The sequence below is a fragment of the Myxine glutinosa genome, chromosome 1, assembly GCF_964187855.1.
Source record: "Myxine glutinosa chromosome 1, kmMyxGlut1.1, whole genome shotgun sequence".
Taxonomy (NCBI): Eukaryota; Metazoa; Chordata; class Myxini; order Myxiniformes; family Myxinidae; genus Myxine; species Myxine glutinosa.
The window spans coordinates 323,765,645-323,779,937 of NC_136261.1; the positions used below are offsets into that span (position 1 = coordinate 323,765,645).

Below are 14,293 nucleotides of genomic sequence, written 5' to 3' on the forward strand. Positions count from 1 at the left end.
TCTCAGATCCAGATCTTCACCAAATTCTTATCAATTCGTTCTTGTTTACCCACCCAACCTGTCCACCAAATTTCGTCTGATCCGTCCATAACATTTTGAGATATCCTGCTCATAGACAGACAAACAGACAGCGGTGAAAACATAACTGTAGTGGAAGTAATAATCTTCTAATGCTCTTCTATCTTCTATCTTATCATGAAGTTGATGTTTTTTTAACCTTAAAGATGATCTTCTCAATACTTTAGTTCGTTTTTAACTATATTGTTAATAATATTGTTACGGCCCGCGGATAAGATGTTGTGTTTGCCGAGCGGATGGCCCCGCGGTCGTACAGTTACCCCGATTAACCCGATCCCCGAACGTTGGCCAAATCGCGCCACAGATATTCAATAGGGAAAAGACTAAGGCGACACGGATGTGAAGAAGAAGAAGACAAAAAGATTGGAAATACTAATATAATTTATTTGCTATTTACAGGCTCAAAAAAACCAAGGAGAAGGAAAGATAAGAAAATAATATACAGAAGATATTAGAGACACAGTGAAAATACTAGCTTATCTAACAGGCTTAACTTATTCCCAGGGACAAGACAAAAGACAGACTACGAACACACTTCCACGGGGGATGATGATAGGAATGGCAGGAGGTGGGTGGCTGGAGGGAGAGGGAGGTCCACGGATACCGCAGCACGATCGGCGCGTTTGGCAGCCGCCGTTCCTTTTTGGTCCTGCTCAAAACGTCCGTCCAGGCCCCAAGCTGCTGTGGCTGCAGTTTCGGTGGCTCAAGCTGCTGTTGATGCAGCCGCGGTGGCTCAAGCTGCTCTCTTCAGGGATCCCTTACTCAACTCTCTTTTCGGTGATCTCTTCGCCGCAACTCTGGTCATGGACCTCTCTACGCAACTCTTGTCTTGGCTTTCCTTACGCAACTCTTCGCGCGCTCTTGCGCGCGCGCTTTTATATCGCCGCGGGCAAAATCAAGCCGCCGGCCTCTCGGACACGCCCATCGGTGAGCTCCTTCGGCCCTGATTGGTGGGCACAGCCCTCTGGCTCCGCCCTTGATGACGACGGGCGGGCACGCCTTTCTTCCCCAACCTTGCCTCGTGGCCAATGGTGGTTGAAGAAAACCGCCCAAAATGCAGTTGGCCATTGAAATGAAATGAAAGGGGATCTATTCTTATTTCACTTGGTGCAATGGAGTATTTAAATTAATGGGAGACACAGCCTTACCCTAACACACATAATAAGGATATAAGCTACTGAACAAGGGTATTATAGTGTCCTTCAATGTATGCTTTATGGAATTAACTACCGGAACGCCCATTGACCTTTATACAACAGACTGGACGCAGGAAGGCGATATTTTACAACAATTTACTATACAATAAAAACACAATAAAAAAAACACAATCCTCATATCCACAACACTGCACCCTCCTCCTCTTAGGTACGTCCCGGGCCTATGAACTTTAACTTAGTGTGACACGTAGGTGTAGTTCCCTCTACTTTTAACTTGACCCTGAGTGCGACAGTTTTAAAACATAAATAAATATGTCCCGCTGCTCCATTGCACCCTACCTAACAGACTCACGCCCACAGCTAACCGAATTGCGGAATGGTCTTCAAACTATACATTGACGGTGGGGAGCATTATTCACAATTGACGCTACTTTATTTACAAAATGCAGCCCAGGACCTGTGATTGTTCTTTCTGGGGGGGGAGACAGTCTGCTCTGCATCAATGCACCATGAAAGCACCCAAAACGCACCAACACACCCTCAAGCACCAATCGGTGCACAGTCATCACTGTTCAATGAATAAAATAAATCGACAACCCCTAACCCTGCAGGTGGTCTCTTGCTCTTCGGCTCCCTCTGCTGGCTATTATTATTTTCCTGGTGTTGTCATCTTCCTTTGCTGGCGGCCTATTTGCACTATTTAAAATGCACCCAACGTGTCCATTTGATTTATTTATGGCCCACAGGGCCGACTAGTGTGGTTCACCTGTGGGGCATCGGTGCCCTGTGATCAAGGTCTGCCAGCAAGATTTCGGGCCTTCATGGCCGGTTCCAGCAGAGGGGCCATGCCCCAACCCATGGGGTCCATCAGTGGTGCTCAGCCACAGACATGTGGTCCATAATGTGGTGCATCGATGCAGACAGCTGTGGTTGCGAGAGGTTCGGGCGCACAATGGCCGACTCACGCACGCTCCCCTCGGCGCCCAGTGGCGCACAGGTCCTCATGTGGGAGACAAAAGGGGATAAAGACAGATGAGCGAGGGGTAAGGTCACAAGGGTACACATCAATAAGGCAATGCAAGGCGAAGTGCATACGGAGAGTGAAGTGAGAAAGCTCATCCCTACCGTACGTCACCCCCCCTGTCACCTACTCTATCCTTGCCCTTACCCCATATGTACAAAATCTACACATTTACAAATTCGTCACTACTGTCACGTCTTCCCCATATTTCTTCTATTCCAAATTCGTCTCCACAATCCCTCTATCCAAAATTTGCCATCACCAAATTCATCATCAATCCTCATAAGGAGGAAGAGATGGAACATCAAGCACAATGTCACACCCACGTCATGATGCGTCTCACATTCCAAACATTTGCATCATAAAAATAATAAAAACATGGCATGGTGTGGAGTTACATCACCTCAGGTGAGTGGATACAGATGGTGCGAGGAGATCTTAATCCTAACTACCTCCTAATTGACTTTAACACACTTTACACTACCCGGGGTCTTTCCCTGCCAATCCATTGGCCAACTTACACTATGGGTTCTAAAAACCAATTCCCATTGACCAAACTGTGGTGCTTCATCAATTTGGGGTCTCATTCCCCCGATTCATCTCCCTGTGCCCTTGCACAATTTCCAGGCTGGGGCGTGTAGCTCTCCCAGCAGGCCTACCCACCTGCACACCTCCACCACTGCAGTTGCCACCCGAGCTTACCTGCTCCTTGACCTAACCTATCTAACTGGGGAAGGCCCCTCCTGGCTCTGTCACCCCTTGGTGCCCTCTGGCACTGGGCTACCCTGGTCCGTCCTCCGGGTCCTCGGGCCCCATCCACAACAACTACCGGCTCCCAGAGCCCACCTGCGGCCTCACCTGGCCGACATCCTCACAGTGGTGGAGTGCCCAACCAACTACACACACTAACAGGCTACACGCCCAGCCATTTCCACAACACTAATGCACCCACCCAAACACCATTCTTCCACCACGCACCACAGATGCCAATATCCAACCACAATTTACCTATACCCTCTACCTAACACTTACACTACCCTCCCCGGGTATTCGTGATGGGGGTCCATCCTTCCCCCATTCACACCTTCGCACCATCCACTCCACTCCATAGTTTCCACCATACTCACTCCACGACCATCCATTCCAATACTCCATCTATTCCACACTCCATGTATTTCACACAACCATTCTCCATACACCTGTCGTTGCACACCTGTGCAATCATACCTGGTGCCACCTGCACCCTCCTTCCTTCCTGGACCATTTGGTCAGCACAACTCACATCACCCTCACTCACTCATACACTGCTCCATCCACCTGTCCAGTTGCACACCTGTGCAATCACACCTGTTCCTCACACACTTTTCACCATACACTTCTGAATACACTTCCAACACTCACGCGGCATCATCTAAACTACCTGTTGCCCTGCTAACTTAGTGCTCCCCGTCTTCCCTTTAAACTAAGCACATACCACGTCATTATCATCCACTCTAATCTACCTGCGTCTCCACTACAGGTATCATTGTCACTAACTAACCTTAACGTTACCTAAGGTCATCTTCTAGGTCCCTACACACGATATATCCTAACCCTCCCGGGCTAGCTTACACTGCCATAAACCCCATAACCTAGTGCTCCTTTGCCCCCGCTGTGAGAGATGGCAAAGTTGCCATCCCACCACATCGGGTATCTTCTATCAATTTGCTCACCAAATTTCAACCAATCAAAAATTTGCCAATCATCTGCCCATCATCTGCCAATCATCACTCTGCCAATCCTTTGCCAATCATCAAATTTTGCTTTGCAATTTCGGGTCCAAACCACTATCCTCGTCATCAGTCTTCTCACTAGTGCCTCTCGGTGCGCCAATTCACTTCCAAAGCTCGGCTTCGTACAGCCGAGCAATGAATGCGGGTTCTTTGGTGCCGGCGGTTGGATACGTCCGGCATTCGGTGCAGGGAAGGACGCTTACCCGGGCCGAGATCTCACGCACCATCTCGGCACAGAGCCGTCCAATGGCCCGATCTCGACCTGCCGGAACGCCTCAACAAAAAGGTGTCGCCATGACGACCCTTCCTATCGGGCTGCCCGCTCCGCCTAGTGGAGCACGGACGTGGCCGTCCCGAGCGAGGCCCAGCGTGGATCGCGTACGGCGGTTCTTTCGAAACCGCCGTGGTTCGGATCCCCGCTGGTCCTCGCGGCACGCGAAGCTGCTCAGCGTGCACCGAGGGCCCGATTCGGCTATAAGTCGCTCTAACCGCTAACCTGGTTACCGTCGATGCTTCACCTGCATGCTCACACGCATACGCTACCCCTTTCACCCTCACCGAGCTCGGTGCTCCAACGCCGCCCGTACACCCCGCGTACTTCGCTATTGCACTCGTTCTTTCGCTCACAGACTTGGTCACACACCTGACCACCGCACACCTTTGCACACACTCGTCATTCGCACACCTTACCAACACACCTCTTCGCGCCCCCTCCTCGGTCACCTCCTCTGTGACAATCACAGGTGTGCTCTCACTTGCACACCCAACCACGTGCCTGACGACCAACTCAAGTGTGCATTCCCACACACGCTCTACTATTCCAGGTGTGCATCCTTCCATTCCACGTGTACATCCTCGCTCACCTGTCACAACCAACTCACGCTCCGTGTCACTCTTACTACTCTCACCTCCACACTCGGTCGCGCACTCACCCTTACTCTCGACAGCGCACTCTTTCCTCATGCACCCGTCCGTTATACACCTTTCTCGCGCACACTCTTGCGCACACTCTCCCGTTACACCCTCTGTAACACTCACCACAGGCGTGCATTCTCCCTCACTCTTGACAGCGCACTCTTTCCCCATGCACCCATCCGTTACACACCTTTCTCGCGCATCCTCTTGCGCACACTCTCCCGTTACTTCCTCCGTAACACTCCTCACTACGCGCTTACATGTGCTCCCTCGCACACGCGCTACGACCGACTCACTCTCGACAGCACACTCACTCCTCGGCGCGCACTTTTTCCTCGCACACCCCAGAGTCGGACATTCTCGCACACCTCCTCCTTCGCACACCGTACCTGTCGCACACTTCACCAACGGCCTCTCACGAACACCCGGATCCAAGTCAACCCCCAAGCCGACTGAAGCTCCCCTCACATCATATACATTTCCTCGTATATCGCCACCCACCTTGGCATCTCGTCTCCGCACCTCCTTCGCCACCTGCAAACTCTTTATTTGGTTAGTGAGCACAACATCACGATTTGAGCACCGACCTTGTACATATTCCATCACCTCCTCCTGTATTTCTCTCTTATAGTCCAAGCCATTTAGCCCAAATATGGGGCCAGATAGGAAAAAACTGCAACACTACATATCAGTGCGAAATTGTATGCAGTAATATATACCAGATAACATATCAAAAGTCTAAAGCTCTAAAAATATGGGGTGTCTGTCAAAATCACTGGTACATGGACCCCCCTTTTCATCCTTTTGCGGTACGATTTGTTCACATTTTGCGATACATTCCGAGCACATGGTATATAATTATACTTTTAATATCAGGAATTACAGCATGTTACAGCCCCAGTACGGCCCGTACGGAACAAAAAAATAAGCACGTAAACAAAATTCCCAATAGCTAAATACTGATCACTGATATGCAAATACATGAATCACTTGTCATGACTGTTTCAGAATTATGGCACATTTTGTTGATTAATATCACAAACTCATAATAAAATCACATATAGAGAAACTAATAATACTGACTCATAAAATACTGTCGGAAGTCAAGGATTCGCTTAAAAGTAAAAAAAATGTCCACAATTAACTAATTCAGCTGCATGTACAGTCTATAACAACAGTCCACTACCTAATCATCATTTTCCTCGTCATCGTCGTCACTGAAACTGTCCAGGACGGAGTTGGTGCAGCCAGATCCACGGCACTGACCACAAGCAGGAGAACCTCCAAGTTGTTCTTGCGGCATGTACACCGTGCGGAACCACAATCGGTCGAACAGTTGCACCGGATAACATTCAACAAATCCTGAGGTGCTGGAGGGAGGTCGGTCATAACAGGAACAAGATTGCCGTCGCTCATTCTCCAGCCCCAATCCACTGGTTGTAGGCTGTTGTTTCCTTTCCACTGCTGTATTTGCAGATACACCCGTCTGCTGTGATATCTCACTGCAGCAGATGTGGGCGGTAAGGTCTGTGGGAGTATCTTCGAAGTCTTGACTGCGACCTGTTCACAAAACCGCTTGTACCTGAGGGAATCCAAACTTTCATCAGGTTTACCCTTGTAGAGACACACGAGTGCTATCTCTCCTGCAGCCTCGACCACATCTGGTGATGCATCCTCAGCCAAGAACTGTTGGGATTGAGTTTGGAAGAGTGTGCTCATCATGAATTTCTTCAGTGACGCTCCTTTGCCAAGGCCGTACAGTCGAGACGTCGTGTCACATCCCAATACTGCGTGTATGAATAGGATGCTTTCACACACAGCTGCACCTAGCTGACGTTTCATGGACTTAACATTCCAGATGTGGTTTGGTTTTGTAGTGGATTTTGCCTGACTATACATAAACAAGTCGTGTGCTTCTAGGTTTGCGTAGAAGCAGAGTAGGACGATCAGATCTGTGTCTTCTCCTATAAGGGCTGTGTTCCTCATGTTCGCCGAACTGACTGCGGTCTGGACGATTAGCAGGTCAGCATCTTCCTGGGAATGATGGGTCTGGCATCCAGAAAGCCGGAGGTATCTGCTCAACATGTTGATGAAGTTCTGTTTGTTGTTGAGGTTTCCCAGGAAGATGTCTTTCTTCATGGTCAACTTCATGTCATCAGTGAAAGTCACTTCTGGTCCACCTCTACCTGCTGCTCGCCTCTGGTGGGTCATGTGCTTGGTTGATTTACCAAGATATCCATCAAATATTACGATGGCCTTTCCGTACTTTCTTGTAACATAGTCACAGTGGAGCATGCAGATCTCTCGATATGTTGGTGAACCACGTGGCCATGGTATACGGTGCAGCAGACTTCCACCATCCAAGACATACTGGATTTCGCTGATTGACTCTATGGTACCTGGTTCAAGTTTAGACCAGATAGCATCTCCGAGTACGGACTTCTGGGCTTCATGTAGCATCAGCTTTTCATCAAACAGCGCAGGTGGATGAGGGCATAACTCAAAGCGAAACATCTCTTCCTTATCTTCAGCAGATTTTGAGATGATGATGAGCCGCTGGAATAGCAGTTCTGGGTCTATCTGTACCTGGTCTTTACCAACTCGCACAGATGATCTGGCCTTCAGAAATGTGGTGGCTTGGTCTTTGCGCTTGAACGTGTAGTGGACAACTGACTGATTTGTCATGGAGTGCATGATCTTGTCTCCAATGAGCTTGGCATTGTCGACATCAACCTTACTGCCAGCGTTGACACCAGTCATTATGTTCCTGAGGGATGGATGACACTTGAAAGGATTTCTGTCAACTAGAGCGACCTGTAGTGTACTTGTATCTTGCATGTCGCGATGCTGCCTGGTTTTGCCCATCTCTTTGTTCTGTTCACCTGTGCTGTACTTCACTCCAGTGAGCTCTTGCATCGATCTGTTCGTCTCCGAACAAGCCGGCATGGACAAAAGCCACGTTAACCGTTGTTGCTCTGTCATTCCTCTTCCTCTTGTTAACCCCCCGCTGGTCTTCATACTTCTCATGAGTACTTGCTCAATCATCAGGTCTGAGGAAATTCCAGCCCAAGCTCTACTACTTCTTCGGGCGACATGGAAGCCCTGAGTAAACTTACGGTGCACATCTGGATAGTCCTGTTCTAAGCTGTGCATTATTTGCAGGTAAATCCTGGCAGACTTAGCATAGAGTGAATGACCTGAGGCTGCTACATATGGTAACATATCAGATACAGCTTCGAGGTGCAGGGACCAGTTTCCCATACTCTCGGCTTTGATGAATTTTCTTAAGATCTTCACCATATCCATATACTGTAACCACAGTTTCGCTGTTCGGTCTTTGGTCAATGATTCTGTCTGTGTTTGAAAGACTTTGCTGATCTTGTCAAGGATTGGATCACTTGCTACATCGTTGGAAGATCATGTGCCTTTCATCAACGCATCATACAGGGTCCTTGCTTTACTTACATCTGGATGAATCACATCATCATCGGCCAAGCCACTCATTGCATTTTCATCCCGAACTGGCAAGTCTTCTGCAGTTCTGTATTGTGTTCCTCCAAGAGGATCAGACAGGAGGAGTGCATTCAGGACAGCATCCAGGAGGATGTGTGCCCGTACAGCCCTGGAAATTGCTTTTCCTGTTAGGATGTGATCCACTGCATTTGGTGCGTATATGAGTTCTAGCAGCTCCTTCAACCCAGAACCACCCATGAGGTGCCCTATGCTGCCAAGGAAGCTCATTTCCATATGAAAGGCACCTAGCCTTACCACAATACGTCGCATGGGGCTTCCATCTGGCTCCGAGAGAATGATCGACAATGCCTTCCACCATAGTGGCTGATCAAAGGTGATGATGGTAGGTACATCATGTTGTTTAGCATGTTGCGCAATGTAGTTGAGAGTGGAGTAGATGCATGTAGTGTCGCTCGAGCTCAAATCAATCATTGGGAGAAACAGGACAGACGATTTTGAATGCTGGACACCACGATGTAAGAGTTGCATCATCCCGGACCATGCAGGTCTTGGTATCTTGAACAGCAGTGACGTCTTCCACAGTACATCAAGGTTGACCTGGAACAGTCTGTATTGGGTCACTGCGCTGGTCACTAACAACATTAATAGTCCGACTTCCCTTTTCACGAAGTGTCACTACTGGATTATCGTTGTTGGTGGATTCATTGCAGAACACACACGAATTGGCCGCCATTCTTCAGGGTTGGATTACCTGCAAATATAGAAAAGTTGAATATACTATTACTGTATGTTATTGCCAATAGACCTAAACATACTAAATACATGTCATTGATGGGATTAAAAACTAAGATATATATGGTTCACAAACAAATAATGATGTACCGTCGCTTGCTGTGGAGTGAGCAGTCTTTGTAAAACGGGGTGTGGTTAAATAAGACACTAAAACAGTAAAAACTTCACTTATATATACAATATTGTACAGTATGATATCCTTTATTTATTATATCGTGCTAGTGATTAGGTCCAGTGTATAAAATAAGCAATAGAAGTTCAGAGAGCGACAATAATCATAGCATGCGGCATATGTACGTCTTTTAACATGGGGCTAAATGGAGAAAACTTGATTGCATTATTTGAGAGTCACCCCATATTTTTAGACCTTTATACTTTTAGTATGTTAAAAAGGTACCTTGAGGGTAATCAATACTAATGAGATCGGTAGTGTTGCAGTTTTTTCCCCGTCAAATGCTAAATGGCTTGGACTATTAGTTTCTGTCCGTCTCTTCTTAATTTCACTCACCCCCTCTTCCACCTCCTTTAACTTTTGCTTCACCTCTTTTATTTCCCGGTGCATCTCCTCTATCTCGTCCTCTAATCCTACCTTGACCGTTTCTATGTGCGTCCTCACCTGCCGGTCCTTCGTCTCCATTTCCTCTGTCACCTCGTCCAACCTCATTGTCAGTCCCTCACGTACCATCTGACATTGCCTCTGTGTCGCTATCAAGTCATTTTTGATTTCTTTTTGTGTCGCTTTCAACCCTCCTAGTACCGCTGTATTCTTTTCTACTTGATCCACTAGTTCTTTTTGTCCCACCGTCAGCTGTTCCACCGCCTGCGTCAGGTCCTCTATTCCCCCCTGTAACCTAGCCGTATTATTCCTCACCTCTTTCTCCATACGCTTTTCACCTCGCTTTACCTCCTCGCGTACCCCCGAGACCTCCTCGCTTACACCTCGTCGTATCTCCTCCTTCATCTCCTCCCTCTCTTTTGTAGATGCCACCCTCATCTGTCCCAATTCATCCCTCTGAGCATCCAATTTGGTTTCTACCCCGATTTTCACCTCCTCTATCTGCTCTCCCATTTGTTTAATTTCTCGGGCGGATTGCTCCCCTATTTCCCGCAATTTGCCTTCCATTCTATCTTCTAACCCCATTAACCCCTTCTTTACCTCTTTTATCCCGTTGTCTAACCCCTCAAATTTATTGTCTAACTTCCCAAATTTCTTGTCTAATCCCTCACCGGTACCCCTCGCTTCGTACCTCATTGCCCCCATTTGGCCCTCTAATCGCTCACTATCAGCCCTCGCTCCGTCCCTCATTGCCCCCATTTGGCCCTCTAATCGCTCACTATTAGCCCTCGCTTCGTCCCTCATTTTGTCCATAAGGGCCCCGATTTGTAGCAACAAAAGGTTCAAATCCACCGGCGGCGCTGCTACGGTCGCGGGCGCCGTAGCCATGTGCGAGGCGCCATTTTGCGCGCCAGAAACCTCGTGCGCGAGAGCGCCATTTTGCGCGCCTGACACCTCCTCAACCACCTCCTCATTGCCCTCCTCCACATACATTTCCCCGAGGTCCTGGGTCGATTCTACCCCGTCTATCTCTCCCACCGACATCCCGTCGCCTTGACCAGCCATGGCGCGATTTCAAAATTCGGGTTTTGTAAAACAAAACAAATTTCAGTGACTTGTAATTTTGAGCGCGTTAAGCGCGCTTCGGGTCCGACCCCGCTCCCGACACCAATTGTTACGGCCCGCGGATAAGATGTTGTGTTTGCCGAGCGGATGGCCCCGCGGTCGTACAGTTACCCCGATTAACCCGATCCCCGAACGTTGGCCAGATCGCGCCACAGATATTCAATAGGGAAAAGACTAAGGCGACACGGATGTGAAGAAGAAGAAGACAAAAAGATTGGAAATACGAATATAATTTATTTGCTATTTACAGGCTCAAAAAAACCAAGGAGAAGGAAAGATAAGAAAATAATATACAGAAGATATTAGAGACACAGTGAAAATACTAGCTTATCTAACAGGCTTAACTTATTCCCAGGGACAAGACAAAAGACAGACTACGAACACACTTCCACGGGGGATGATGATAGGAATGGCAGGAGGTGGGTGGCTGGAGGGAGAGGGAGGTCCACGGATACCGCAGCACGATCGGCGCGTTTGGCAGCCGCCGTTCCTTTTCGGTCCTGCTCAAAACGTCCGTCCAGGCCCCAAGCTGCTGTGGCTGCAGTTTCGGTGGCTCAAGCTGCTGTTGATGCAGCCGCGGTGGCTCAAGCTGCTCTCTTCAGGGATCCCTTACTCAACTCTCTTTTCGGTGATCTCTTTGCCGCAACTCTGGTCATGGACCTCTCTACGCAACTCTTGTCATGGACCTCCTTACACAACTCTTCGCGCGCTCTTGCGCGCGCGCTTTTATATTGCCGCGGGCAAAATCAAGCCGCCGGCCTCCCGGACACGCCCATCGGTGAGCTCCTTCGGCCCTGATTGGTGGGCACAGCCCTCTGGCTCCGCCCTTGATGACGACGGGCGGGCATGCCTTTCTTCCCCAACCTTGCCTCGTGGCCAATGGTGGTTGAAGAAAACCGCCCAAAATGCAGTTGGCCATTGAAATGAAATGAAAGGGGATCTATTCTTATTTCACTTGGTGCAATGGAGTATTTAAATTAATGGGAGACACAGCCTTACCCTAACACACATAATAAGGATATAAGCTACTGAACAAGGGTATTATAGTGTCCTTCAATGTATGCTTTATGGAATTAACTACCGGAACGCCCTTTGACCTTTATACAACAGACTGGAGGCAGGAAGGCGATATTTTACAACAATTTACTATACAATAAAAACACAATAAAAAAAACACAATCCTCATATCCACAACAATATTATCTTTCGAACATAAACATGTATTTATGGGTTTGTTTTTGAGTTTGTCAGTTCTGCATAAAGCATTTAGTGTGTTTTGCATGAAAATAACAGTACTGATTTTCCATAAACATGGTTGTTGCACTACCACCGAACAGGTGTCAGTGAGCACAGACGTGCGGGCCTGGGCACTTGCTTGTATCGAGGATTGCCTGCCGGCACAACCGATGCAGTCTTTTACCTATGGATCCTTACCGCCTCCTATGGATCCACCGGCTGCAGTGTGGCAGCATATGGTCCCTCCACGTCGCTTCATGTTGCTCTCTGCACAGGTTTGAAACTACTGTTGTCTTCCGAGCAAACGATGCCAAACTCACAAGAGCAGCGATTTTTTTTTTTTTTTTTTTAGCAATTGCCAAGTATTTGTATCATAATCAAATGCAGGCTTTGAATTATCTTAACTTGTGTGTGCAGTGCCAAACTACTTGTGCTTAACGTTTTGTCATTCAATGAAATCCCAAGTATTTTGCATATTTGCATGTGATGGATAGTCCTTCAAAGCCAAAACATAAATGGTGTTTTCGGACCAATGAATGTTTTGCATTACTTTGTCATTTATTACTGAGTATATCATTGAGCGTGCAGCTCTGAACCTTTGGCTCTTTTGCTGCGCACATTCAGGCCCTTTTGTTTACCACTTATTTTTCACGTTCTCACCTCCATTGCATCCTGTTCGTAGGGAAGCATAATGTTTGAGGTTTTACGGCCCCTGGAGCAACTGCGCCATCTGCTGGTAACGGGTGGGGGTGCGGACACTGAAGACGTTCAAAAGTTCTTCCTTCTTCATCGGGTCAGGATCAGCACTTTATACACGACACATTGCGAGGGATGATTGGTTTTGAGGTCTAAAGTGGGTTCAGATTTTTATCGGAAGACCTCTCTGACTTTTTACTTTTTTGAAATGACATTCATCGTCATCGTGGTCCACATGTGGGACTCTGCCCATGGATAGTCCTTGACAACAGATTTATGTTCTTGCGATCGTTGTGTGTGATTGTTATTTGGGCTGCACGTTCTATACCTTACAATGAATTCATTTGCCCAATTGTTAGTTTCAACAGCTATTTTGGTTCAGAAGTATGGCGCCCAGTCTAGTCCAGTCCAATTGAGTTCAGCACGTGTTGGACAGCAATGATAGATGTAAAGCCTTACCCCACAGCCTTTGTATTTAGAGCCAGCGTACCAAGAGGGCAGCCTCAGTTGGGCACAGCACTTGGGTCAATCAGTGCCAGTGAAGCTCACCTACAACATTGTAGTTCCGTGCCAAGAGTGGTAGTGGCATTTGGAGTGCACAAGAGAGAGAGACACAGGTGCACTATAATCTTTCCATGATGGGCACGTCAATGACTGCTGAGGCTGCGAGTGTGCTCACCCTTCCTTCCTGGAGCACAGACTGCTAGCAGTCATCGGCACTCCACCAAGGATGTGCTTTATCTGTTTCTCTTCCTCCAGCATTTGAACATGTTATCTTACGATCCCACCTTTCCCCACTAAATCCCTTAATTTTGTACGGTTCTGTGCCTTCAGCAGGGAGATTGCATAAATAATTTGACAATTTGACAAGTTGTATTCACCCTCCGTCAAGGCTCTGGCTGTTTCCCCCACCATTTTGTCATTTGTTCTAACATTTATAAATAGAATTGTGCTTTGGTTATTTGTGCCCTTTTTGTTTAATTAGAGTTATAATTAATTATGGTCATTGATTTGCCTTCTGGTAGCATGTGGTTGCCATCTTTGTCTGTCATTTCTTTGAGAAGATTGTCAGGTTGAGTGATATTTGGAGATGGGCCGGATAATTACTTAACGTCGCAGTCTGCACCCTTGATTGTTGTTTCGGCATATTGCTGCTCAGTAATTTTCAGACGTATGGCCGGCCAGGGTGTGGAGGTGCTGTACATTATGTACTGTGCGCATTACAATATCTTACCAGGAAAGTTTTCCAATGCAATATTAACTGGAATGGCACTCTGCAAGGTGCATACCTCCACCACGCTGAACATTTTACGTTTCGTATCCCATTGATGGATCCGGATCTGCACCAAAATTTAATCAATTCATCCTTGTGACACACCCAACCTGTCCACCAAGTTTCGTCCAAATCTATCAATAACTATTTAATCTGCATCCAGCATCTCCCTTTGTGCGGGGATAGCCAGTATCGCCC

At 47.7% G+C, this 14,293-nt stretch overlaps 1 protein-coding gene across 4 annotated transcripts in view; it reads left to right on the plus strand.

Moving 5' to 3' along the window:
* Nucleotides 1–14,293, plus strand: part of NUP155 (nucleoporin 155) — a 387,607-nt gene that overhangs the window by 277,151 nt on the left and 96,163 nt on the right. For all 4 annotated transcript variants that reach the window (XM_078769705.1, XM_078769706.1, XM_068096685.2 and 1 more), the window contains 2 exons: nt 12,228–12,401; nt 12,809–12,919. In XM_078769705.1, coding sequence (XP_078625831.1) covers nt 12,228–12,401; nt 12,809–12,919 — 285 coding nt within the window. The remainder of the gene's footprint in view (nt 1–12,227; nt 12,402–12,808; nt 12,920–14,293) is intronic.